This window comes from Ursus arctos, unplaced genomic scaffold (genome assembly GCF_023065955.2).
Source record: "Ursus arctos isolate Adak ecotype North America unplaced genomic scaffold, UrsArc2.0 scaffold_13, whole genome shotgun sequence".
Lineage (NCBI taxonomy): Eukaryota > Metazoa > Chordata > Mammalia > Carnivora > Ursidae > Ursus > Ursus arctos.
In genome coordinates this window covers 49042699-49070452 of record NW_026622797.1, presented here as the reverse complement: position 1 = coordinate 49070452, position 27754 = coordinate 49042699, and the positions used below count along the sequence as shown (strand labels likewise).

General features: G+C 45.8%; 1 protein-coding gene and 1 long non-coding RNA gene across 5 annotated transcripts; one reads left to right on the top strand and one right to left on the bottom strand.

Annotated features, from left to right (window-relative positions):
- Positions 1-3748: 3748 nt before the first annotated feature.
- DDO (D-aspartate oxidase) lies at positions 3749-23913 on the bottom strand. Of its 4 annotated transcripts, XM_044388818.3 has the most exons (6): positions 23816-23871; positions 22898-23011; positions 21757-21932; positions 18757-18865; positions 14594-14770; positions 3749-5767 (listed from the first exon to the last, which is right to left on the bottom strand). In XM_044388818.3, the coding sequence occupies exons 3-6, from the start codon at positions 21926-21928 to the stop codon at positions 5200-5202; spliced, it is 1026 nt and encodes a 341-aa protein (XP_044244753.1). In that variant the 5' UTR covers positions 21929-21932; positions 22898-23011; positions 23816-23871; the 3' UTR covers positions 3749-5199. The 4 variants fall into 4 exon arrangements, with proteins under 4 accessions (XP_044244753.1, XP_026367427.1, XP_057167129.1 ...); XM_026511642.4 differs by lacking the exon at positions 22898-23011 and having other exon boundaries at positions 23816-23913; XM_057311146.1 differs by lacking the exons at positions 14594-14770; positions 22898-23011 and having other exon boundaries at positions 23816-23895.
- Positions 9924-27738, top strand: LOC123001747 (uncharacterized). The gene is made up of 4 exons (XR_006410992.3): positions 9924-10054; positions 14560-14779; positions 20260-20382; positions 27334-27738. It is a non-coding gene; the product is annotated as an uncharacterized LOC123001747 (long non-coding RNA).
- Positions 27739-27754: the final 16 nt, after the last annotated feature.

The window sequence follows — 27754 nt, the reverse complement described above, 5'->3', positions numbered from 1 at the left end:
GTGATCTCAACCAGGAACTGATAACATGTTCAGGAGCTACCACTAATATAAGAAAAACTGTTGCCTGGGCAACACAGAGCTTTGTTTGGGTAGTTTTGACTTTGTTTATCCTAACAGTAGGTGGTACCACTGGTAAAGGAGATAAAGATAAATAAAACATCTCTGACTGGTAATAAGAAAAGAATTGATAAGATTTTTAAGCAAAAGCTAAAAGTCACCAAATGCTGGGTTTGCCCCGTGATACTCAAATTTTACTCTTATGGCTATAAAAAGCATGCTTCCTATTAAAATTACTGCAGGAAAAATAACTTCTTTGGGGGAAAATCTGAAACTCTCCAGCCCCCATCCGTTCTCCCTCCTTAATACAATGATTTTTAAAAAGCAGTTTTTAAAAATGTGAGCTTTCTGAGGAATGCAGAATTGACTGTCCAGTCAGACCTCACAAGAAGTGGAACTGGGGTCAGGACTTGAGGTCATTCTCGATGCTTCCCCAGAAGTACATGGCCCCTTGGGTTTCCTCCTCTGCTCTTCTCTGCCTCCTCTCTTGCCTGGCTTCTTCTGGAAAAACCTGAGCAACCTGGACTGTCGGCCCAGGGCTGCATGTCTCCAGAGCCTGCCATTATCAGGAAACAGTTTTAGAATCCCTTAGTATAAATTCTTAAGAATCTGACTGGCGTAACTCAGTTTATAGTTGGATCCTTTTAGCAGAGCCTGCTAAAACCTTAACCTTTCCGTTGTCACCAAGCCAAAAGACTGCATCTCCAGCTTCCCTTGAATCTCCACGTAGGCCTGAGGCTAAATGCTATGCAATGAGATATAAGCAAAAGTGTTGCATGAGTCTTCTGGGACGTTCCCTTGGGGTTAGATGTGATGATATGATGGCCAAGAGCCCAAGGGCCACACCCTTGAGGTAGCGGAATGTGAGCAGGAAGAGCTTGGGTTGCTGACTAAGTCGCCACAGCAGCCCTAGAGTGCTTACATCCAAGCTTCTTTTATGTGAGAGAGAAATGCATGCCCATCTTGTTTAAGCAACTATTTGGGGGAGTTTCTGTTACTTGCAACTGAACCTGAATTAACGGATAGTTTCCTCTGATCCAAAAGCTGAGACCAGAGAGGCAGGGCATGGGGGGATACTGTCCAGATAGTGAATCCCCAGATCTGAGCAGATTTCCCTGGGAAGTGGACTTGGGCAGAGCAGGCAAACGATCTGTAGTATTTCCAACACTGGGTGAGGTCCATTGCCAGACCACTTGGGTCTGTAAGGAAGGAAAATACTAGGATACATATAAAGTTTGAGAGTAGGCTGATATCCTAGAACTTGTACCAAGGTAAAAATTATAATTCAAGAGAAACAGGCTTTGAGTGGTGGAATTATGGGTAACGTGGCTGCAGGCCAGGTCACAGGTGCCCTGAGCAGATGGAAGTCAATTGTTCTGCTAATAATTGAAGAAACGTTAGTTACATTCTTTCAGAGATCTGGTTAACTCATTCCCTTTAGCTACTTAGGGCTATAATTTATAGGTAGCAAAGTCACTTAGGATAATAAAGCCCCCAGGCCTGGTAGCAAACTGCTGAGATTTTTCAAGAAGAAAGGGACCACTTAAACATCTCAATCGGCTTTTCCAGAGTGAATGATACCCAGAGGAAACAGGTTTCAAATGTGTCTCCATCATTCACACCCTCAAGAAGAAAGATGAGAGGAACCAAGCAAAAATACCAAAAGTGCTACATTCATTTTAAATATGACAAGTGAGGAGAGTCCTGGAACAGGTTTTCCCCGCAGAACTAACTACAACTCCCAGAGAACACAGGTCCCGCCATTATTTTCTTCCTTTGCTCTAAAAGCTCTTCATGGATTGAGAAAAATTGGTTCAAATATCAATTGGTTTGAATGCATCTATTCAATAAAAAGAATAATAGATGTCACTGCTAAAAATAGCCTTTCTTCTATACAACTGTGTCCTACTGGGCTATGGTCTTTCTGTTTAACTTCTTCCTAAGTGAAGTAAAGTTGGTACATCACCTCTGCCTGCCGAGGAAGCGCCTAGCTTGCAATGCCCGTTCCCTCAAAGGCACCGTGTCCCCTGGGTCACAGGCACAGCGGGTCCGAGCTCAGCCACAAATGTCAGACACTTGAAAGCAGAGATTTAAGAAGGAAATCGGTTGTTCTCCATGTTCAGAAACACATGTTAAATGATCTGTAATAGAAAACAGGGGTGAGGGGGTGGGGGGGGTTGAGTATTCCATTCCCTGGCCTTTGCACAGATCACCAAAGACAACAACGTACAGAAACAGGAAATGTTTGTGGAAATGAAGACCCTCTCAATGAGAAAACAATGACAATTGATCCAGAGTTTGCTATAGCCAGGGAGTTAGCCACCTTGGCTCCAAGGCAGGCAGAAGAGTGGGAATGCTTTACATAGACAAGAGAAGACTTTAAGTATGCCCTAAGTGGAGTCTGTCTGTCTGTCGGCATGAGGAAGCTGTAAGGGAGCTAACTAGAAGCGGGGCATCCTGGGTGACAGGTTAGGGGTGCATGTGGGCTTTCTCTAGTTGCTCCTAAGTTGAACATGGGCCAAAAATCAGGGACACTGTCTGTTATTAATCAAGTCCTGGCCATTGGGGGCCGCTCGTTTCAGAAACGACTGTTTAGCTCTCTGTCTGGACTGTTACTAGAGATGGCAATCTGGCTTCCTGCAAGTCTGACCAGAGCAGGCAGCCGGCTCCCCGGGCGGCTTGTTGCAGATGAGGGGGGTGGTTTCCGGAGCCGGTTGCCGCAGGTTGTGGGTCAGAGTTCTATTTTTATATATAGTCTGGCCATCATCCGTTTGTCTATTCAGTTTCTCATCTTTCAGACAAAGACAGCTGACTCCAGGAGCTGACCCAGAGCCAGCAAGGTAATTCCCAGCATTTCTAGCTAATTCCATAGGCCACCTTGCCCAGACCACTTACGTGAGCACATCCCTCCTAAGTCCAGGCCGCAAGATGACGAGGGAGGAAGGGGGGTGGGTAATGGTTACGGTAGCTCTGGAGTCCTAGGACGAGAGGAGGGAAGAGCGCGCCGTCGTTCTCCGCTGCCTGCGGTTGTAGGTTTGAGCAAATACTGATGCGGGGGTCCCACACCACCCACCGAAGATTCTAATTTAATATAGCAGGCCGGAAATCAGTATTTTTTTTTTTTTCAAACATCCCAGGTGATCCTAGTGTGCAGCCCGGGAAGGCAGCTGCTGACCAAAATGAATAAACCTGTAAGAGACACGGGGAGTGAATATCTAGCAATTAGTGAGCCTGAAATCAGGGCATGGAGTCCTGACCACGTTCTCAAGAAGCCTTCAGTCTTTCAGTCTTCCAGTTGGACTAGAAAAATTAAAAGCAGACTGGCCTAGAGTAGCAAACAGCAGCTCAGAGTGTGAGGCTCTGTACCCGAAACGGAAATGCTGCGGGGTCTAAACCGCGGACAGAAGGAGCCCACGAGTGCGCTTCAAACCACCGTAAACACAACCGAACCATACCTACTGGAGCGGCTGTGGGGATTTTCATTTTAACCATTAAACATTTTATTTCCCCTCTTTAAAATGCCATTTTATCAGCACTTAGTATTGCTCACGGAGTGCGATGAGTACACGCACGCGCGTATGTGGTCACCCTAGCCAAGTTTGTACGTGTCTCAAATACTTAACACAGAACGATTACGTTCGGGACATATAAACTCCGAAACCTGAAAAGAATCACACACTCACTCCACACAGCTGGTATCCATTTTTTTTATTTCTAGTCATTTCTAAATTTTCAAATTTGCCAATTTATCTGAATTTGATACAATACCACCCCCTGGTGGGAACCGATGGGGAGGAAGCACAAGGGAGAATTTTTAACACTGCAAGGGAAGATTAAGTTCCTCCAGTACACTGGTTTTCTCTCTCTCTCTCTCTCTCTCATTCCCTTCTCTCTTGCCTTCTCTCTCCCTCTCTCTTTAAAAAAAAAAATCATATGCAAAAGCTCAGTGAACAAAACCATAAAGTGGAGCTATGCTGGGGGCTTTCTTCTCCCCACCTTCTCATTGCCAACCTCACCCCCCCCCCAACTCCAGGGTGTCCAAAATAGAACTTATTATCACTAAACACAAGCCATCTCCTGCCAAAATTAAAATTATATCTGTTTCTCCAAAGTGTCCTCACTTTAGTGAATAGCACCTCCTTTACCATCCACTAAAGCCAAAACCCTTGTGAGCATTCACAATACATTTGAACACATTAACTCTGAGCAGACCTGAGTCAAGAAACCAGGTTAGATTAATTTATTTCAGCAATTCCCAAACTCATTTTATCATGACACATTTCCCCCTCCTTCCCGGTAGGTTTTTTTTTTTTAATAACTTACAAAAAACTCTTTGGATGTATTTCATTCAGAATGCTTGTTCCATCCTAATCAGCAAATTAGCTCTTTGGCTGCACCTGCTACTCAATCTCCAAAAATGCTTAGGCAAAGTCAACCACACAACAAGCGAGTGCTCTATCATTTGTGGTAATGGAAAGTACCACCCTTAGGGGACTGACCCCAGACAGCTATTGAGTTGATGCCAAGTCCATAGGTAACTTCATCCCTGTCTTCTAACCATCATGACCAGCTGAGGGGAGGAAGAGGTTGCCACTAGTACTAGGAGGAATCATGCATCGTCTTCTAGTAAATATAATAAGCCTGGGTTGCATGATCGCCGTGTATTTTATTTAAAGGGATTATAAAGCTCACTCGAGTACAACCCACAAACATTGTGGGCAGCTCTGCAACTGCCAGTGAGTTAAGTGTTTTCCATACATTATCTCTTGCTGTGGATTTATTAGCCAAAAGATGTCAAAATCCCGACAGTTTCCAGCATCCATGTAAATTAGCACAGATCTTTGAACACTGGATCTAAGAGAAATCTTATTCTCTAACAAGTATTTTTACCAAAAATAGAGCTTTATGCCCTACCTATGTCATTAGTACTAGACTTAAGCCTAGTTCTACATTGGTACTAGATTACGTTAGTACTAGTCCGAAGACTACTAGGGATTCATATTGTATCATTTCTGCTTTTGAAAACAAAGATACATCTAATTAAACTTTCACACAATGGAAAAGTTATTGGAATCAGTTGTGGTGCTTAGATTTTATTTTGATCAATAGTTTCTGGGGCCATTTGCTGTCACTTCAAGTCACCTACAGCTTTGACCTGGCAGTGGGGGTCCTGAGGGCTCGGACACACTCGCCCACCAGCCTGGCGGCCTCCAGAGCGGTGCCCCAGTGCACAGAGATGCCCCCGCTCCCGTGGCCGTAGTGGTGGACCACGGGCAGCCTCCTACCGTCCTGGGCTAGGAGCTCCGTCTGCAGCCGCAGGCCTGGCCTGAAGGGCCTTAAGCCCACCTTCTCCCTGATGTCGCAGGCTCCTTGGAGGGAGGGCTCAAGAGCACAGCAACGGGAAAAAATATCTCTGCTAATTCCTGCATCTGGGGACAGATTCCAGTCTCCTTTCTGCCTCGTTCCACCCAGGATTACGTTGGATATGCCAGGATAAATGTACGTCAGCCCACTCCCATCTCGGATAAAATGCTTCACCCACGGAGCCTGAACTCTGAGCACTTGGCCCCGCACGGGGAAGATCTTTGAGTCTCCTGCAAGCTGTCTGCTTCCAAGGCCCGAGCAGTTGACCACGACGTCGAAGGATGGATGAAGCTCCCACAGGTCTCCTATTCGTCGGGGGAGTATCAGGACCCCACTTCCTTTTAACCTGGAAAGAACGAGAGAGACCGATAGGCAAGCCTCAGCAGCTTCCTGCACAAGCCCTCACGGGAAACGACGGACAAGGCCACCGCAGGCAGGGCCCACGCAGGCCAAATTCCAGCCATCGACTGCCTCGCGTTCTTGGAAAGTGGGGCTTCCTAAACTGGGAGCTAAATGAAAACCTGCTTCAAAAACTCAAAACAAAAGAAATGTCTTGTCCTTTTCATGTTTTGCAAAGTTCCTGTATCATACTAGCTGCTTAATAAATACTAAATCCGTATTTTAAATCCCCTAGGCTTTCTTTTTATGCCATTGATCAAGCACCTACATTTGCAGCCTTAGACACCCCATCTCATATTGTGAGCTCTTGCATGTCCTCTGCATTATTCTGGTCTCCCTAACTAGATGTTTGGAACAGGGGTCACACCCCCCTACTTCAGGTCTCACACAGGAATGGTAGCAGGAGACGAGTGCAAAATATTTGCAGCTGATAGACTGACAGTTCTGGTTGATAATCATATTTTGGACCAAGTATATCCATAACAAAAAGCAATGGCTTGGGGCACCTGGGTGGCTCAGTAGGCTGTGCGTGAGACTCCTGGTTTCCACTGGGGTCGTGATCTCAGGGTCCTGGGATCGAGCCCCGCATGCCTGGGCTCCCAGCTCAGGGAGGAATCTGCTTCTCTCCCTCTGCCCCTTCCTCGCTCTTTCTCACACGCGCACACACGAGGTCTCTCTCTCTCTCTCAAATAAATAAATAAACCTTCTTTTTTTTTCCTTAAAAAAGGAAATGGCTTATCTAGGTCCTGTCAATCTTTTTTTTTTAATTGTGGTAAAATACACATAACATAAAATTCACTCCCTTGACCATTTTTAGATGTACAGTTCAACAGCATTAGTTTTAATACATTCCCCTATGAACTTTGTGGTGATACTGACCAACATATTGCAGTGCGTTAATATTCTTTAAAATAGTGAATGTAAACAAAAGACTTAAAAAGAGTTTAGGGGGGCTCTCCCCTTTACCAATCATAAGACTTTGGTCAAGTTATTTAATTTCTGTGAACTTTAACCATAATTTGGAGAAATCAGTACTGACTTCATAGGCTCCCCATGAAAATGAGATGAGACAGCCTCTGGAAATAGTCTGACACCGCACATAACACATTGTAGTTCCTCAGTAATTTTTTTCAGTGGGGGGTCGTGAGGGAAAGGGTGTCATTGCTATGCTATGATAAAATGCAAAGGGGGCGCCTGCTCCCCACACTCACCTATCACTTACGTTCAATGAATAGCCTGTAAGAATGACATTTGGACTTCAAAAAATGTTTTACATTGATAATTATTTGAACATTGTCTTGGTTTTACTTTTAATAGATCGTGGCTTCCACGTGTTGATAAACATTGTGCTCTGTGTTCCACCTGTTCTGATTAAAATGCAGAATTATTCTCCTAATCCAGAGAAATAAAGGAATTTTACCAGCCTGGGGACTTGACTGGACTGAACTGGTTTCCTCAACTATCACCTAGGGATAAGAATGTTGAGTCCACAGGGTTTTTATAAAGATTATGTGTGAATTCAACAAATGCAAATGTCCTTCTCTTCCATTTCAAAGGCCCCCCACTAGTGATAAAAATCCACTCTCTGGGGCTCCTGGGTGGCACAGTGGTTAAGCGTCTGCCTTCAGCTCAGGGCGTGATCCCGGCGTTATGGGATCGAGCCCCACATCGGGCTCCTCTGCTGGGAGCCTGCTCTTCCTCTCCCACTCCCCCTGCTTGTGTTCCCTCTCTCGCTGGCTCTCTCTATCTCTGTCACATAAATAAATTTTAAAAATCTTAAAAAAAAAAAATCCACTCTCTACCTGGAGATTTCTGAAATTACCTTAGCGGTTGGAAGGCACCCCCTCCCCCGCACTTGCTGTGCAGACTGCCTCCCAGCCCCGACCCCCAGGAGGGAACTTACTGAATGTGCCAGGGACCCATCATCCTAGCACTGCTGCGATACAACCACGTGGTGATGCCCAGTCCCTCTTGTTATCCCATGGGCAGAGCATCGGGGGGCACCAGCGTGTAGGCGGAAACCATACCTGGAAGCCGTATGTTAGGGACCAAGCACTTTTACAACTATAAGAGGTAATTATTTTATTCTGGGGGTTTTGAATGACATGGTTGGGGGCATAAGCTTGATGACTTTCCCTGTAGGGCTTCCTGCAACTGAGCAAGACCTCCTTCTAGAGAGGGAGAATGCCTTGTCCCAGCCTCCCATGAGGAAATGCAGGGATGGGGAACTCATGAAGTTGTGCTTGCTAAATAGCACCAGAGCAATGCCTTCTGGTCATCCCGCTAAAACCCAAGGGTGCCCATTTTCACCAAGCCTGAAAGTCAGCCCTCAGCAGGACCATGTCAGCCTGACACATAAACATGGTGGTGGGGGGGGGTGTCTTTAGAGCCCTTCCTTCAACTGACTGAGCCTTTCAGCAAGAGGGAAATTGAGCAGGTGTGGCCCTGAGAGGGATGGGGCTCCACCAGGTGCTTCTTTATACACACACACACACACACACACACACACACACACACACACAGAGGAATATTACTCGGCCATAAAAAAGAATGAAACCCCGCCATTTACAATGATGTGGATGGAACTAGAGGGTATTATGCTAAGTGAAATACGTCACTCAGAGAAAGTTTGTATTCAGAGGCACTGCTGTGAGTCAGGCCACGCGGGAGAACAGAAGCTACAGGAGATGTGAGACAGGGAAAGTAACAGTGAGGCCTGGTTATACCAGTGGGAAGGAAGTACAGAGAGAGAAGCTCAGTGTGGTCAGTGCTGTGGTCAGCGCAGGCCATATCAGAGCCACCGTATAAAGCATGGCCTCCTGAAAGAAAGCAGCGCACCTAAGCTACAGGGTCCCCCAGCACAGAAATGAGGCGCACAGCTTTCTGGATGTTGTCACAGGCAGGACGATCCCGATCCAGCCGGGATGATTTATGTAGGTAGGTTGTCTGGCAAAGAGACAGGCTCGGTTGACTTACTGCCTCTATGATTCATTTCCTGGACGGGGCAAGTACAAAGCAGCAGAATATGACTCCGCTGGCTGAGGATATAAAACATGATCTGCATGGCTGGTTAAACCTCTGAGGGGTTTTGTTCTTTTGTTTGTTCTGGATATTATTGGGTATCATTTCTTTCTTTGAGAGGGAGAGGATCCCTTCTGTTCTTTCAAAAAAGCTAAAGATCTCAATTGTGGTTGAAAACATTTTTGGGAGTCTTTCCTGGAAGTTTATGTTATTTCAGAAGGCTAGAGCTTAGGTTGGAGACATTTTTGTGCGGCTTGCTGAGTGAAAGCCTGTTTTTGAGTCAGAACACTGTAGGCTGAACGCTCACATTGTGTAGAAGGGGTGTAGGAGGCAACACAACAGACCCTGGGTGTGAGGAACAAGCAGGGATTGTGTGGCTTCCCAGCTGGGTTCGCCCTGGTGGAGAAGAGCAGGTGGCAGCCCACAGAGTGAGCCCCAGGGGTCCCTCCCCCTCACCACAATGCCACCCTGCCTCTCTCTTGGCTTGAAATCCTTGCCTGAAAGCCTTGCCTTGTGCATAGAGGAGTCCCTGCCCTACAAAGCCTGCCTCAGGAGGAAAGGAGACATGTGGCTCTCTTCCTACCCCATGTTGGCTTTCTGGCCAGATGTCAAGCCCTAAGGGAAGAGAGGACAGCTGATCTCCACAGAGAGGAGGCCCTGTGTGCTGTCTGTGCAGGCCTCACTTTGTGGGGCCAGGAGGAAGAGGAAGGTATCAGGGGCACAAGACAGTGCTGAAAGGATAGAACAGGGGTTTGGTGGGACAAGGGTGTGTGTGCTGTCTGTCTGAGGCACTCACGTCCCAGCCCACTGTCATGGTGGACATATATATCAAACTGGACCGACAAAGACCTCCACAGGACTCTAGGGGGGACAAGAGCAGCCCCTCAGCCCTCTTCTTCCTGACTCTGTCACCTAAAAACAGACAGGAAGCAGCGTTCTCCAAGGCACGAACCCTAGCTGACTGGTCATCAGGCCAATGGCACTGCTGTCAGGAGGTGGCTCCCACTGGCGCAAAGTACCACCTGACTCCAGGTTATTTTAAGTAGAGTGAAATGCTGACAGCAGGCTTCCGACTAGTGAGAACGTAGCAGGATTTTTCCCAGGTCTTCATCCCACAGTTAGAGATTAGACCTGAAAATAAGGTTATTATGGAAATAAGGGGCCTGTTCTCCAGAAGGTGATACTTTAGAAACAGCCGGAACAAATCATTCAGGTAATATTTGTTTCCATGTGAAAGTGGTTGAGGGCGGCCCCCAGAACTAACACATGTATTCTCAGCCAGAGTGGGAGGGCAGCTGGGATGGGGGCCATGCTGGGGACTGGCCCTCACTCACTATCAGCCTGGGGGTGCCCCTTCCCCACCCAAGGGAAAGCTTTCCACTGCCCAGGGCAGCCCCAGGCAAACCAGGAGGCTTGAGAAGACACCACAGAGAAGGGACACATACACTGGGGGTGATACTGGCTTTCCTGCCTCTGTCCCCTCCTACAGCAATGTCACCCATTCAGGTGCCCCGGGCCCTCATGCTTCCTCTGCCCCACAAAACTCCCCATCTTCCAAGGACCTTATCTACTATTCATCTCTTAAAGCAAAATGAAAACAATGTACCCTCTCTTCCAGGAAGAATTTCTGTTCAAGTTTTTTGTCTAGACTTTATATCCAATGCTTCATTGAAAAATTAGGAGAAACTACACACACACACACACACACACACACACACACACACACACGTATTACCATAAGTTCAAGACTATTTCTAGGACTTAGAATTTACCCTGGCTAATCCGAGCTGTACCTCCCTTCCACTGCACCACTTAGAGGACCCCACTCTAGCCCTTGTCCAGCTGTGCCTGAGAAATGAGTCTGTGGGGCCAAGGGATGCATCCAGCGAGAGTCCTCCTTCTCCGCTTCCAGTCCATGAACTGGGAACCCACAATCCCCATATTTTCTCCCTACTTCCAGGGCCTACATTGTCTTCCTCTGAGGGGCAGACCATGCCACTGTGTGCACCCTTGCCCAAGGGGTGGCCAAAGGACAGCTACTGGGGGGGAGTCTGAATAGAGCTTGGGCGTATGGACTAGGGTGTCTCATGGCGTGCACCTAGAGTCCCCTGCCGCCATGTTACTGTGCTGCACTTCTGAGAACCCAAGATTGCTAAATGTAAACTGGACCTTTGGTGGTTGCACGTCATGGTTGTTAAAGTAAAGGGATAAATGGTATTTTATTTAATGATTTGTTAGCTTGATTTGGAACTTTTAAGTATTTACACATACCCATACGGGCTCCTGTATGTATTCTTGTCCCAGGCTGGATGTGGTAGAGGAGGGTCTGATGTTGGGTGCGTTCTCTACACTCCAAAATCACAACAGAAGGAGACTTCAGGGCACAAAGGGAAGTAGAAGGGAGACAGAGTAAAGGCAGTTTATTTCTGCATTGAGTATATAAATTTAAAATGTAGAATTGCATCAGGTTTGTTTTAAGGAAAAGATGGAAGGAAAGATTCATGAAAAGAAAATGTTTTTCTTCCTCAATTGGAGTGTATGGAATGCTGTTGTGCCCAAAAGTAAGAAAGTGCTAAAGAGAGAGAGAAGCAGAAATGTCAAAAAGACACGAGAGCAGCTTGAAGGGGCTCCCACTGGCCAAATCTTAGGCAATTCGAACATCAAAATAAATAATAAGAGTAATAGATTGTAATTCATTGAATAAAATAGGAATCCCTGAGTCCATAGTGATATAAATAAATAACTGAATAAATATAGGGGGAGAAAATCTTTCCTTACAGGAGAAAGCAAACTAATGTAGAAGGAGTTAGAAATTACCACTTGACAGGGCACCTGGGTGGCTCAGTCCGTTAAGCCTCTGACTCTTGGTGTTGGCTCAGGTCACGATCTCATGGGTTGTGAGATCAAGCCCTGCATCCAGGGAGCCTCCTTAAGATTCTTTCCCCCTCCCTCCCCACCGCCGTGTGCTCACCCCCACTCAAATAAATAAATAAAATCTTTAAAAAAAGAAACTACCACTTGGCAAACAGAGTAGGAATGATTGAGTCAAGAACCATGACTGAGAGCTAAAGCTAGCAGGCGAAAGTCTGACGAGGAGCAGGGTATTCACACAGCTTCAAGGCGTCTCCTGACTCAGCATTTAGTAATTACAAAGGGAAAATGTAGTAACTTCACATTGGAGAGAACTGGCAGGCCGGGTGATCAAAGTTAATGTCACCAGAAGGGGACAAACCAACACCTTGTGCCTCCTAATATGATGTGCTAAGGAGCCGACATTCCTTCTGTGCGGTTCCACCAAAAACATAGAACCTCAATTTGATCATGAGGAAATCTCTGACAAACCCCAAATGAGAGACATTCTACCAGGCAACTGGTCCGGTCTGTACTCTTCAAAGTTACAAAGGTCATAAGAGACAAAGACAGACGACGGACTGAAGAGGCGTGACAAGTAAATGTAACGTGTGACCGTGGGTTGGATCGGGGACCAGGGGTGTCTATATAAAGGACCTTAATGGGTCCTTTGGGGGGGAACATATGAATAAGGTCCCTACATTACAGTATCAATATAAATATCTAGATTTTTATCATAGTACTCTGTTTATGCAAAAGAATATCCTTGTTCCTAGAAAATATACATGGCAGTATTTAGAAATCATGGGGCATCAGGTCTGCAACGTACTCTTAAGTGGTTCTGGGGAAAAATGTGTGTGTGTGTGTGTGTGTGTGTGTGTGTATATATATATATATATATATATATATATATATGACAGAGAGAGTGAAAATGACACACTGTGAGGAATCTGGGTAAAGGGTTATACAAGTTCATCCACTTGCCTTATCTCTGTGTCCATTACCATCGCTGACCCCCCACCATTTCCACACAGAGAAGCCAGCCCTTGCCAGTTTCTGTGATGGGGAACAAACATTCTGTGGAACTCTGTGGGATTCTCCCTTCCCCGAGTCACCCTCATCAGCTGAAGACCACGGGGATTCAGCTAGGTTTTCTAAAGACCTTCCTGAACATGGAAAAAAAAGTCCAAGACAAAGGAGCCAAACAATAGATGTGCGGGCAATAATGAAACTTTAGCCCCAAATTATAAAACTCTCTAATGACACCTCACTTTTTAGACTCAACATTTTGTACACGTTCTTCCATTTCTTACCATAATCAAACAAAATTATGTACCATAATGACAGTAAAGCTCTGCCCCTTGTGGCATGCTTCATAATTTCCCTTTATCTGAATTTAATTAAGATAAAGTATATGATACCTCCATCTCAAATCACTAGCATTAACGCTTCCAATTTTCTACTTCCAGATTTTTATGATATAAAGATAAAAATGAAACCTGCACAACAATGCCACAGAAGCAAAGGTCGTGATGCTGCTAAAACTTGACTGTTGGCCAATGGGCAACTTCATCGAGTGACGGCTCAAAATGTTTATTTATGGCTGATAGCATGCAAACATGGTTTAAGGCCCAGTGAACAAGGCTTGAAAGGATGGGTTTAATGAAAACTGGAACATACAAAAAGAAAATGTCCCATATAAATTGCTAATAGGTAAAAGTGAGAAGGCACTTATAAACCTACAAAGATATATCTTGATACTCCTGACATGAGCCTAACAGACTTAGGCTCCCTCCTCCGTGCTCCCAATCCACCCTCAAAATCTGTACCCCTTACCATGTGAGTTACTGTGATTGTAATTAACACGTATAAACACACACATGCACGCACATACACACACATGCACACCATCACCCCCGTTAGACTCTGAATTCCTTAAGAAAAGTGACCGTATTTTATTTTTTTCTTTTGACCAGCGTCTAACACAGTGCCAGGTTCAAACATAGGTGTTGAACACAGAACTGTGGGATTAATGAATTGTAGGAGTCAATTATCCTATAGCCCCCTCCTGGAACCGATCATCGTTGCCACTGCTTATCGTGAGTCACTTTTCCAACGTTTACACAATAATTCACCTTGTCGTTATTTATCTACCAAATATACAGATTTGGGGACTGAAAGGGCCAATGTTTCACAACTCTCAATACCCTTACCATTTCCGGTCTAAACTAAGGAGAGATTTATTGATGTGTCTCAAATAAAGGTGCTCCTGACGCGTTTCCTAACTAAGTGGAATCAAGAAGTCCTGAAAATCAGGCCAAAATGCAGGCTCAGGGTATTTTGGACTGAACTTGGTGAGGAAGCAATGACCTAATCTAGAGAAGATAAGACCTCTCAGGTTTAGAGGTCTTAATTATAACAAAGAAAATAAGGACGCTATTTTCTTTCTCACTAATGAGAAAAAAAGTTCAAAAACAATTTATAATAAGCTTGAGATTCTCCATCTACAGAACGGGGGCAAATCATACAATTGGATAGCTGGAAGCATACTCTCCAAACGTGTCCATTTTACAAATGAGGAAATCTAAGATGCTGTGTCAGTGAGTGGGTTTTCCTTACTGGTGGGCAGGGGACCAAATCATGCATCATGAAGAAGAATCATGCATCATGCACTGGAAGGAGAAGGATGTGTTTCTGTCCCTGCAGGGTCACTCACTGCTTGTGACGCAAACACTGTCTTCAGGTGGTTTGACACAGCCCTCGCCATTGTGAGCAACAAGACACACTGCAGAAGAACTCTGAGGGATCACAGGGAATGTTCCATATCTATTTCATGAGTAACTATGAAATTATTTTTGGCTATGACAGATAAAGGAAGCAGCAAGGAGCCATTTCAACTGACCTCTTCTCCAACCATGGGAGGTAAGTAGGGCTTTCACATTTCAGAGTCGTGAAAGCGTGACCGAACACATGCTGGGGGAATTTCTTCAGTTCAGCCTCGGTCATCTTTCGAAACCCCAGAACCACATCAGCCCAGAATGGCACTTCTTCCGTGGGAACGCTCCGAAATATCTGCCAACTCAAATACGTAAGTGGAAAAATTTCCTCAAATTTTGTGAAATACATTTCCCATGAACGCCACATGACATTCTCTAAAGCGTTTTTAAAACACACTTTCTGGAGCGACTGGGTGGCTCAGTCTGTTAAATGTCTGCCTTGGGCTCGGGTCACGATCCCAGGGTCCTGGAAGTGAGCCCCACATCGGGCTCCTTGCCCAGTGGGGAGTCTGCTTCTCCCTCTGTCCCTCTCCCTCGCTTGTGCTCTCTCTCAAATTAATAAATAAAATCTTTAAAAATAAATAAACAGGGGCGCCTGGGTGGCACAGCGGTTGAGCGTCTGCCTTCGGCTCAGGGCGTGATCCCGGCGTTATGGGATCGAGCCCCACATCAGGCTCCTCCGCTGTGAGCCTGCTTCTTCCTCTCCCACTCCCCCTGCTTGTGTTCCCTCTCTCGCTGGCTGTCTCTATCTCTGTCAAATAAATAAATAAATAAATCTTTAAAAAAAAAAATAAAAATAAATAAACAAAAATAAAAACACACTTCCTGTACACACAAAAAGAAAAAGATCTACTCTTTCATTCTCTTGGGTTCAGATAATTCAGCAGCTAAGTTTGAAGTGTTCATGACTGGGAGGAATAAGATGTTTAAAAAGTTGTGTTTTAAAAACTGGATTTAGCTCTTTTTTTCTAAAAAGCCGTTGCTCAGACTTTCTTTATTGACTTATGACTACGCATTTTTGAGGAAAGGTTTTGGTGTCTTGTAGAACATTTTACATAAGTTGTAAGCATCCATCAGAAGCTTAAAGCTTGTCCTCAATTCCGAACAAAATATCTAAATTGGAGAGATCCGTGGTGGGTGTACAGGAGGCAGAGTACGAATTATGAGTTAAGTTGTGGGTCATCCCCTCGTGCTGTCAGTAAGAGAAGCCGAGTTGTCAGGAGGGGCCCAGTTACTGTGGAGCCACCAGCATGGCCGTCAGGGTGGATGAGGCTGGAAGGGTACCAGTTGTTAACAAGCCAGTATTAGCGCTACTAATAGCTGCTAGGCACGTATTTGGATTTGCAGGTCTTGGGTTGTTTCCATCAACAGGAATATGTGTTGTAAATCGTGACTGCTCTAAAATTGCAAGGGAAATCACTTGAGGGCTGTACACAGTTGCTTATGATATGGTCATTCACACACCAGAATTTATGTATCTCTAAGTAATTCATTCAGAAGGGTCCCCAGGGAAGGTATGAACGTTGTTTGCTGCAGGGCTCCGTGCTGGGCTTCTTGCTGTCTCACCCTGCACACTCTCCCTGGGCTAAATTGTCCCTCCCATATCTTCACCATCACCTACAGGCTAAACACTCAGGGGCTATGTCTCCAGCCCTCCTCTCTCTACTGAGCTCCAAAACCAGACCAAGACCTATGTTGACTTTCTCTCTCCCCCCATCCCACATGCCATCAACTGTCAAGTCTCAAGTCCTATCAACTCTCTTGTCAGGCATTTCTCAAATCCATCTACTCTCTGTCCCCATGGTCAACACCTAATGGGTTGTACCACCATCTCTCTTTCTCCACACATCTGTTCTCCAAACTACAGGCAGGAAATTTTTGACATGAAAACATGATCAGTTCCTTCAATGTGTAAAATCTCAATGGCTTCCCATTATCCTGAATGTTTTTCAGTCCCCACAACACACCACAGTCGTCCTAGACTCAGGTCTATGCACATGAGTTTCCCTCTACCTGGAATGCCACCCCTTGTGTCCCTGACCCTGTCTCTGCTCCCTTCACTTCTACAATGTCGCCAGACTAATCTACATTCATCTGGGTAGTCCCTGCTGAAACATCACTTTGTTCCAGGTAGCTTCTTGAACTTCCCAGAGCAAGTTTATTCCCCAGTGATATACTTCCATAGGACCCTGTACTCTTCCCTTGGTAGCTCAGGTCTTATTCGCAACAAGTTAGATTTAGGACATTGTCGACAGACCATAAGCTATATGAGGGCAGGACTTGTGTCTTTTTTTCTCAAAAATTCACTCAACATATATTTATTGAGCATTGGCTACGTGTTAAGCAGTGTGTACTAAATGGCTCCTTACTATATCACTAATACCTAAGAGAGTACCTGATACTGGCCAATGCTGAATAAATTGTTTTGAAGAAATGCATCGATGAACAGATGAATAAGGCTACACGCTTACGCCAAAGATTCTCAGGACATTCATGCCCTTGTCTTCAATTGACTGATTCAAATCCTGTGTGTGTGTGTGTGTGTGTGTGTGTGTGTGCACACAAGTGGGACAAGAACCACTCATGTGAGAGAAATAAAATAACTCTATTTTAGACTAGCCTGAAGTACACTCTTTTTAATATCCTCGATGGTGGCAAAATTTAGTCTTGAAAGGACATTGCAATTTTAGACACAACTGTTTTCAAAAATTACTTAGAGACAAAGTTAGTTAGTTTGGTCACATTGGTTTTGGACAAAATTGTGGCCATAAATCAAGAACAATTTTTCTATGTGACTCATCAGCTGGATTTGGAATTAGAGTATCAATCAATGGTAGAGAAGGTAGAGAAGAAGCGAAAGTGGCTACTTGTGTAGACTGTGGGAAATTACTGACGTCAACACCATTAGTGATGGTGAGGGAGGGCAGGAAGAGGAAAAGGGCAGAAATCTGCCTGATGCAGGTGTGTTCACTAGCAAAAAATGTCAGCGGACAGCCTGATCGCCAAGGAGGAGAGGGGGCAGGTTTTTCTAAACAGTACTAAAGATGCAGTGGCTTTGAGAACTTAGTAAAAAGCAAGCATCCCTCTGTTCTTCAGAAAGCTATGGGGCATTACTGTGTTATCACATAGGATATCACAGATAACATATGTGTTATGTCATAAATTAAAGACATAAATTATAAAGTGATAGAATGGTCAGTGATCTCTTTTTAAGAAGATATAGAAAAATATTGTCATATTCTAAGTGCTAGTCTGTGCTAGAAATGCCAAATAGGATTTCTAACTCTTTCATTTAATTATACAAGTCTCCTGAAATCAGATATTAAGAATCAAGTAAATGGGTGCCTGGATGGCTCAGTCGGTTAAGTGTCCAATTTTCAGTTTCAGCTCAGGTCATGATCTTAGGGTCACATGAGATCAAGTCCTGTGTCTGGCTCCATGCTGGGTGTGGAGGCTGCTTAAGATTCTCTCTCTCTCCCTCTCTCTCTGCCCCTCCCCAACCACCCCCACTCTCCTCGCTCACTCTCTCTCTCCAAAAAAAAAAAAAAAAAAAAAAAGAATCAAATAGAAATGTCCTAACCACTTCAAAAATATGGTTCCTCAATGGCACGTCAAAAGGTGACTTTAGTTACCTACAACATTTCCTTTTTTGGGATCTCTCATTCTCCAGCATCATTCCTGTTGGCTTTCCATCAGCCATGTGACCCCCACATAGCCCAAGCTCGGTGTTTACCTGCTATAACTTTTTTTAGCCATATTTACAAATCACTACATAATCCCTGAGGAAATTTAAAATAGTATTTGTGATGAGAAACTGTAATGGTTGTTTAAAAGTCTAATATTATAGGGGCACCTGGGTGGCTCAGTCTGTTAGGCGACCGACTCTTGATTTCAGCTCAGGTCATGGTCTCAGGGTCCTGGGATCGGGGCTGGCATTCAGCTCTGTGCTCAGCCTGGAGTCTACTTGAGATTCTCTCTCTCCCTACGCCTCTGTCCCTCCCCCTGCTCACTCGCTCACTCTCTCTCTCTCTCTCTAAAAATAAATAAATAAAATCCTTTTTTTAGAAGTCTAATACTATATATACTAATATGTAGTATATAAATAATATACTAATAACTTGTCTTTCTTGAGTTCTTCGGAGTAAAGCCTAACATGTTTTCCAAAATCCTCCCACATCTAGTTCAGCAATCCGCTCACAGCAGATGCTCAAACAATATTTCATGTTGAATTCTAAAGTCCGTTAAGATCATTCTAAATTCTAAAATAACTTCAGATTTCCTCTCTTACCCAGACACCAGATGAACACCAGCATCTTCAGCTTCTGCAGAATTGGCAATTGCAAATAGGTGGTCAAAGGTCTCTCTAAACCACTGCTTCTGCTGGGGAATGGGTGTGTCTGTAACCATGGGGGAAAGCAAAGCAGAACAGAAAGGAAGTGGCAATGATAACTATGCTTCAGACAAGCCCCTTCCTAGAAACTGGGAGAAAATAAAGGGGCAGGGAGGAATGTTTAGATAAGGCACCACGTTGTGGTGGGGAATCCATCAGCAACCAGAGTTTTGAATCTTGACGCATCTGTTGACTTCTGTTCATGTAAAGATTAATCATCACAGGGTAAATTGTCCGATCAGGACAAAATCTGACATATGAACCATCTGGAAGGTGGTCTTTGGCACGAGACACATTCCAGACCTTGACAGGTCCATAACCAATCTGAACAGAAGTTAGTTCAGGCCGAGTGAGGTATCCAGCTGGCCACACAGTTGAGACGATAGAAGAAAGAGCCTAGAACCTCTTTCCTGGGGCCTGAAAACATGGTGGGTAATAAGGGAAGATCTGTGGGGCCCAGGTCAGCCAGAACAGAGAACAGACTGTACATCAACAGGAAGCCTAGTTTCCTTACCCTCCGATTCAAGGAGACAAGGTCTGCATTGTGGAGCCGAGCTCCTCAGGAAGGACTTGCTGCAGCCCCATCCAAGGCTGCCATTGCCTCCATCCCCCTCCACTCCTTGGAATCATGCAATAGCTTAGGGTGGCATTCCCCGGGGCACTAGAACATGCAGGCGCCACACTGGGCACCACATCTCTGTAGATCAGTGCTCCCTGTCAGCCAGGCATCCCCGCCAGAACGTAAGAGGCTAGACCCAGATCCAGCTTTGAAGGGTGCAGGCCTATCAGAGAGGAAATAAGGGTTATAGTTCAAACCCCAAAATAACAATGTCCACTGTAGGCGCAGAGAGTGAGCAGAATCTGGAGGTGCCGACAAATCCAAATGGGGTGAAGAATTTGGCCATCTGATCCCTAGGGAAGGGTCGTGAGGGAGAATCCAGGGTCAGGCTAGGGACTGGGGAACAATAATCCTGAGGGGCAGCTATGGGGGGAGCCACAGAGGAGGTGAGGGAACTGGGGCAGAGAGGATGCCAGGTAAGCTCTGCCTGGAGAGATGTCTCTAGAGTTCGCAGCAGAGATGAAAAGGCCTCTGGAGACATCCTGCTCCCCAGAGTCCCGAGGTCAATGAGGGCACTTCAGGTAGCAGGGTTTTATAACAACTTGCTTGCTAGAGTGCCAATAAATATTTCTCTAATAGTGGATCTGTGCTATCGTCTTTAAACACGTGCCCATGTGAACTCCACACTGTCTTCCAAAACTGCAGACTGGGCCACTGGTTTAGAAATCAGGACGGAATAAGCTGCAAAAAGAGCTAAATTAGGCCTCACATGGATTATACCCCAACAATCTAAGCCAGCATCTGGGGCTGTACTGAAACGCATCCCCTTGTTCCCATTTCAGACCTTAACAACAAACTAGTGGCTGCCCCTCACACGCTGTAGGAGCCACCCCAGAAGAACGGACGATTCAGCTCAGCACAGGGGCGCAAGTCGGCCCGGTGATCCGATTCACGTTCAAGTGCTGGTGAGAGAGCTCCGTAGCTGGAGTAGTGGTACTAATCGCCATGGTTGCTGCAGCACTCACCAGGCACTGTCCTAACTGCTTTACGGGTATTAACTTATTAATCCTCACGGCAACCCTGTAGGACAGGTGTGGTCCCCATATGGTACTGACATGTATGAGCACAGAAGATATCAGGGCTATCACTGGGGCTGGTCTGAAAGAAGCCCAAAGAGTAGACTCTAGTCCTTATCCGGAAGCACCAGACACGCATTCTCTGGCCCAGGGGCCCCCACCACCTAGCCAAAGGGCAAGCTCGAGCCTCGGTGACCTGCCTGGACTCAGATGAGCTTCCTTGTCAGATGACTCCACGACTATCACACAGCCTTCTGACCACTCACCCGGGCCCGCTGCAAGCCAAGGGGCTCCCGGACAATGGACGCAAGAGCTCCGGTCACAAGAAAGGTGCCCAGAAAGTGTGAACACGCATTCTGCAAATGCACCAGGTTCCTCAGCTTATTTCCTGTGCACGTGTAACTCTGATTTAATAAAATAAAATAAAGTAAAATAAAAGCTAAAATTAAAGGGAAAAAAAAGAGTAGAGGAGGAAGTGGAGACAGTGAGTATAAACCTCATTGGCTGCAAAATGATTTTGGGTTTTATTTAATGCCGTTTCCCTCCTCCTATTTCATGTGAAGAATACAGAATGGAAAGGGTCTGTGAACACGTTTTAAAAAATCAATGCATCTGTAGGCCCGAATACATATGACTGGCTGTTTGTATATTGGCTTAGAAGCGAGGATAGTTTTAGTCCCATTACAAGTAATTTCTGACCTGGTGGTCATGACTGGTGGGTGGAAAGCCTTAGAGTTGCCAGTCGTGGTAATCATGAATGCCCTTCACCACATACTTCTGGCTGGCTGCCTTCTGGGAGCCTTAGACACTTGGACGTCCCGGCCACCTTCAGAGGGGTGGGAGCAGGGGACTAGTGCTGTCCCACCACCTGTCATCAGAAGTGATGAAAGTTGCTTCCTGGCCAGAGCCTTTAATTGCTAGGGTGAGACCCCCCCCCCAAAAACGGGTACTGACGACATCCAAGTCAGCAGCTACCCCAGCCACTTAGGTCCCCAGATGATGAACAGAGAGTCCTTGCTGATGCTCGGTCAACAGACATGTGGTTCGAGCCAGAGACGAACCTTTGTTTTTTAAGCTGCTAAGATCTGGAGGTTGTGTTTGTCCTGCAGCATAAGCGAGCCCATCCTAACAGATGACCCAGTGAGATGTTTTAAGTGAACATTACAGGTGCATGCCTATCCAGCTGTCTTTGTCCACAGAATTCCACTCATAGCATCCCAACATCTATCGTGTCTGACAGAGGAGCTCAGATCCCTCTCTCACCTGGATAGACATGAGGAATAAGCATGCCGGCAGCCACATCGCTTGTGGTGTCAGGACTGAACTTGTCAGAGACGACTGCAATGGAGCCTTCCGGGACCAGTTTGGAAATGCACACAGCAGTAGAGAGCCCCACCACACCTGCCCCCACAACTGCAATCCGTACTGGGTCCATGGGCCTGTGAGGAGAGAGAGTGGGCTCTAAACCTTGTTTAAAGGTTCTTCCATCCAGCACGAAGCCCGGACCTAAGGGTTCTTTCCTTAGGTCCACAGCTTCTCAAAAGGTCTTTCCCGTCAGCACTTCTCATGGGATAAAGAGAGCCCCCCCCATAAGTTCTATTTCTGCTAAATGCTGGGGTATTAGGCAACAAGGTCTCGATGGAGTTTCAGACATTAGCACAAAACCAGCCTGAAGTTGCCCTTAGAGCTCACTACAGGTAAATGCGTTTGCATTTGGGGGGAGATTTCTACTCATTCTCCCCCTTCCTAAACCACTTTCCCTGTGGGCACAGCCTAGGGAAGGTTGGTGAATTTCGCAACGTAGACAAGAGCAGTGGAGATGCCATCTCTACACCCAGAAACCTCCTAGGAGCGGCCACTGAGGGTAGATGAGCCATGGGGCAAATTTAGAACTCAGCTCTTTACAAACTGGTTTTTAGTTAAAATGACAAGACAAAAAGTTTGAACAACTGAACCCCGCATTCCCTTCTCTTTCCCCTCTAACTGGAAACCTACTTTCCTCTCCCCTTCCCTGCCTCTGTCACTGCTTTCCCACCCCACGCCCCTCATCCCTCCACCCCCCCCAAGCCCTGTGCCTGGAACCCCACCCTCAGAGAGCAAACTTTCCAGATAAGGAATCTAGATTCCTTCCTGTGACTCAGGTGCTGATTCGGTCACATGTTGAGGTGGGGCAACCCATGGCCTCCTAGCCTCAGCTCCCTCATCTGCAAACCAGACCATGTGAATTCTTCACTAGCTTGTTTATGTTGGAAATAAGAAAGACCCACAGAGGTTCTCTCGCAAAGGCAGCTCCTTCTGAGAGTCAGTATAGAAATGCAGGAGGCGGACATCCAGAAGCCTGAGACGGGCACCCAACGTGGGAACTAGAGTGTTGAGAGGGCCCAACACCCTCCCTCTTCCTCACCACTGGGCAGCAGGGGCTCGGCTGTCAGCTTCCCCAACCGCTGTTGCTTTCCTGCTTGTCTTTCCACTTCTGTTCCCACTCTCTAACTCTCTCTGTAGGTCCCAGCCTGAAACTCTAGAGAGAGAAAATGCAATTCTTCCAGTCGGTCATTGTCATCTTTATCAAAGTTCTAGTACCAGGTGAGCCCATTGGGCTAAGCCAGCCTATAAATGTGCCTCTTGGCACAGTTGCCGTTTCCTGTCCAGCCACCCAATAGGCAGGGCATCAGGTCCCATGGTTCAAATCATGGCTACCTGCCCATAAAATTCACCTTTTCCCTGGAGGGCGTTGGGCAGTTCCGCTGTGAGCGGGGCAAACATGGCGGGGCTCAGCTGTCAGTGGTTTCTTCCAGCCCTGAAGGTCTCTGTCTCCATGATAATTTAAAGTCCTCCAGTGAGGCTTAATATGTGTTATTTCTATTTCTCAAGCAGTATATGCATTTCCTCAGCCATTATTTAATCTGCTTCCTCCCCAATGGGCTGGCTAGTTGAGAAGGAACAGGATTGCCAGGACAGAGGGAAGGGTCTGGGGCAAGGGAGAGACCAGCGGACGGGGTTGGGGGGGCAAGCTGGAAGAGCATAGCCCCACTCATGTCCCCTGGAGGTAGAAGACATCCACAAAACCCCCTGCTGGCTTTCCTATTTCACAGGCTCCCCTGCCCAGCAACTTTCTCAAAATAGCTCTAATAAATTAAGTTGAGAGGGAAAGTAATCTGTGGCTGAGAACAGCCAGCTGCCAGGGAGGAGAAAAGTGAGCCAGCAAGGTGGGTACATCCTGGCCCAATGACCTGTGAATCACTGTCACCTGATCCCATTAAGCCCCAAACCCCCAGAGTACATACAGAATGACCCCTAGCTGCAAACAGAAGGATTCAAGTACCTGTCTCTGCAAAAGCAGTCTTGGAACCCACAGAAGCCTCTGGCACCAACACTTGTTTTCCCAGTGAGTGGTTGGTCTAGTGCCCTGAGAGACAGAGGGAAAGTAAAACTGCTTCCTATTGGGGAATTTATTAGGGACATTCCCTCTAATCTTCCTCTCCATTGGCCCATATCCCCGTGTCTCTGTAACTTATTTCCCTGGAGAAAGGAGGGTTTAACTTCATTTTGTAAGCTCTGTGGGACTGTGGCTCTGCCGAGCCCCTGGGAGCTGGTCCACGCTCAGCAGCTCTTCTCTTTCTAGTTTATAAACCCGCTATCTCGCCATCAGTCTGGGACTTCTCCAGCTGATTTGTAGGCATGGTAAATAACAGGTGAACCTGTCCAACTTCCAGCAAGTTCTGGCCAGAAGCAACACTGGTTTCCTCACTTGTCTCTTCTGGGTCAGCGGGCTGGGGCGGGAGTGGGGGTAGGTGAGGGCAGAATAATGTTGTGGATCACTAAGAATTGACCTGATTGCAGTTGGAAAAAATTACTCAGGAGATAATCGAGGATAAAAACCAAATGATTCTCTAGCCCACAGATTCAAATATTTGCTGAGTGTCTACCATGTGGTAGACACTTGACAATCAAGAAGTTGTTGATGGGGAAGCACACCGATGAATCAAAATAATAATATTGTAATTAATACGTATTTAGCATTAATCTTGGGCTACGTGCACGTATGGCACCATATAACACAACCAGCCTCCGAGGTAGTGAGATACTATTATTATCCCCATTCTATAGATGGGTAAGCTGAGGTTCCAAGAGAATAAGGATGAGCCCAAGCTCTCCTAAGTAGCAAAGACCATTCTGAGTGTCAGACCCCAAGGCTCAAGGTCTTAACCAAGTGCACACTTTGGCATCATGACCTGTCTGTTTTACCTGAGCAAGTCACTTCACTTCTGAGTTTCGATCTCCCCTTTTGAAAATCGGGAGTGAGCTAATTTCTCTTATAAGTTGTTGTAAGCATCTGCATTAAAATATGTAAAATTCTTTGTGTTAAAATATGTAATATTCTTTGTGCATGTGGCATATATATTTTATCAAGCACTTGCTGTAAGATCAACCACCATTTAGGGAGCACTCGCTCTGTCCAAAGCATGATGCAGGGACCACAAGAGATTCAAGGATTTCTAAACTGATGTTTTCTCCCCTCAAGAAGGGAAACAAGGCCGAGCAAGACAGTCCTCTAATATGTAGCAGTTACTGTAGGTGCTGTGGGGGCCCAGAGAGAGGGGAGCGTGGTGGACCCACGTGGCCAGGCCAGGAGAGAGGATGGGAAATGAGGAAGGTTTCAAAGAATCCGTGGGACGTGGATGGACAAAGAAGAGGAGGGAGAGAACTATCAGGAGGGAGGAGGGAGTGAGCAAAGGCACAGAAGCAGGAAGTTTCAAGGGAGCTGAGGAAACAGCGTGTGTCTCCATGGGGAGGTGTGGCTGGGAGCGAGCGCAACATCTGGCAAGGAAGGACAACATTTGAAAAGTGATGGGAGCCATGGAAGATACCTGAGGGCGTTCCTTCTCCCTGCCAGGGGCAGGACGCTACTTCCCTCTGAAAGCAAAAAGAAGAGGAAACATTTTGAAATGAAACCAAGAACACAAGCTGTGTGTGTAAACAGCTAATAGGTCTTTTATTTTTTGCTCCACATAACCGTAACCACGTTGCTTGAAAGAAGGGTCATTAGGAAAACCGAGAGGAAAACTGATTTAGGTGTCATTGAGGGTGGGAGTTAAAAGCGGCATCAGGGCCATCTAGTGGGGTCTTGTGTTATCATTTTATAGACAAGTGGCTGAGGTCCAGAAAGTTGAAGGGACCCCCCTGAGATTGCAGGTGAGCTCAGCGTCACACTCCTCCCCAACAATTTTTCAGAGACTTTGCACTGCAGGCTCTGGAGGTCCACAGAGCCTCCCTTGAGCTGTGTATTAGAGCCCCCCTCGCTCTGCTCTCCATGGGTGTCAATGGCTTGTGATGTGTTGGCCTTGCTGGTGTGTTAGTCCGCCAGTAAATAAAAAGCCTTAACCCAACAGAACTTGAATTTTTGAGAAGACTATTAAGGAAGCAAGGCTCGTGGGACCAGGGATTCAGCTATGTAGGCTACAGGTTAGGGCAGGGAAAGAGGGAAGGAGTGAGCTCAGGATGACTTGACTCTCTGATATATTGGCTAGCCCTGACTCGAGACACGGGAGTAGGGCAGAATCTATAATTGAACCCTTTCTTCTTTGTAAAATAATTTACTTCCAAGATTCGCTTTCTGGAACATCCATGAAAATCTCCTGATGAGCAGGTGAGCCTAGGGAGAGGCAGGGAATGGGTGAGGAAGATGAATTTACTTGGGCAAATAGCAGTTGTCAGTAAATACTGGTGCAATGTGGACTTTAGAGATTAAACAAGCAGCTGTTACTGACTCCTGGCAAATTCAGATAATTCGTCTCTGTTGGGGGAAGTTACCGTGGACTCTGGCTTCCATAGTCAGCTTAAACAATCTTGAATAAGAAAACATTCCTCTTCACCATCTACAGGAATTTATGAAGTACCCCTTTGGATATGTCATTTTATAGAATGAACCCTTTGTGTTTAGCATGCTTTCAGTAAGTATTTGAGAGGCGTGAGAGAAAGAGGGAGAGGGAGAAGCAGACTCCCACTGAGCAGGGAGCCCTAATCGGGGTTCAATCCCAGGACCCTGAGATCACGACCTGAGCTGAAGGCAGAAGCTTCACCGGCTGAGGGGCGCCCAGGAATGCTGTTTAAACAATAGCATCTATAGAGCTGTCTTAATCCTTTTACTTGCCTCTGCTGCTGACACTAATACTTCACCAATTCTAATATATGAGACATAGGCATATCCAACAGCTAAATTTCAAGAGCACAGAAAAAAATAATGAAACCATAGGAAAGAAAAATCCCAAACCTATGGCAGACTTGTCTGAAATGTGTTCCTCTAACAGGTAAGATTATGCCGTAATTTTGCTGTTGAAATAAATATTCGGATATTAAACTGAACGTATGTGCAAAATATGGTTTTAGGTGAAGTTGGGGAAACAAAATTTAGTAGTTAAAAAAAAAAGAGTGAAATCTTCCTGTAAAAAAGATTTTTCAAGGCAAAAATACTTTTTTTTTTTTTTTACATTGATAACAGATCCAAATGGTACTTAAAGTCAATTTCCTGGATGATCTGCAAACAAAAAGTTTGCAATGCACGAAAATGCCACAGCTTCTCTGTACTGTGAAGGGGACTTAGGGAGAGAATAAGGCAAATTCAGGAAAGATAAGAATATCAGACTAGAAAACTCATGCCTGGCGCTGAGCAGACAGGTGTCCTTTAACTAGACGTGACACAAAGCACACTTGTCTGCTCATTCAAGCCCTCTTGCTTCAGGGTGCTGGAAAGCAAGCTATCTTTTTCTGTAGCTATTGTTTTTACGGTTAAATTAGGAAGACAAACATTTTTTGACAGGGCATTTCTTTTCTTTTTTTAAGTTTTACTTATTTGAGAGAGAATGAATCTCAAGCAGACTCCCTGCTGAACGTGGAGCCTGAAGTGGGGCTTGAACACACGACCCTGAGATCATGACCTGAGCTGAAACCAAGAGTCGACGCTTCACCGACTGCACCTCCCGGGTGCCCCAACGGGGCATTTTTGAATAAAATTTGAATTTAGAGCTGTGATTCTCAAAGAGGAGAAGGAATATCAGAAACAAAATCTTCAAGGGGCTTGGTCAAAGGCTCCCATGCCCTTTTGTTCCAGTCCCCAGGGGGGCAGGGGGTCCCTGGTCCTGATGGGAGGGTGTGATATTCCCTCAGGCCTGCATGGCTGGAGTCAGGGGGACATTTGAGAATCAATAATATGTAAGAACAAATAGGGGGAAATATTTTATGGCAGTAATAAAGCATGTAAAAA

Bases quoted from the DNA above. Each gene is read 5' to 3' on its own strand.
- DDO (XM_026511642.4), bottom strand. From the start codon at position 21,928: ATGGACCCAGTACGGATTGCAGTTGTGGGGGCAGGTGTGGTGGGGCTC. The intron at 18,866-21,756 runs GTGAGAGAGGGA...CCATGGTTACAG, and splicing joins TATTCCTCATGTCTATCCAG to ACACACCCATTCCCCAGCAG. The intron at 5,768-14,593 runs GTCAGTTGAAAT...CGTTCTTTCCAG, and splicing joins CTCCCATGGTTGGAGAAGAG to GTTAAAAGGAAGTGGGGTCC.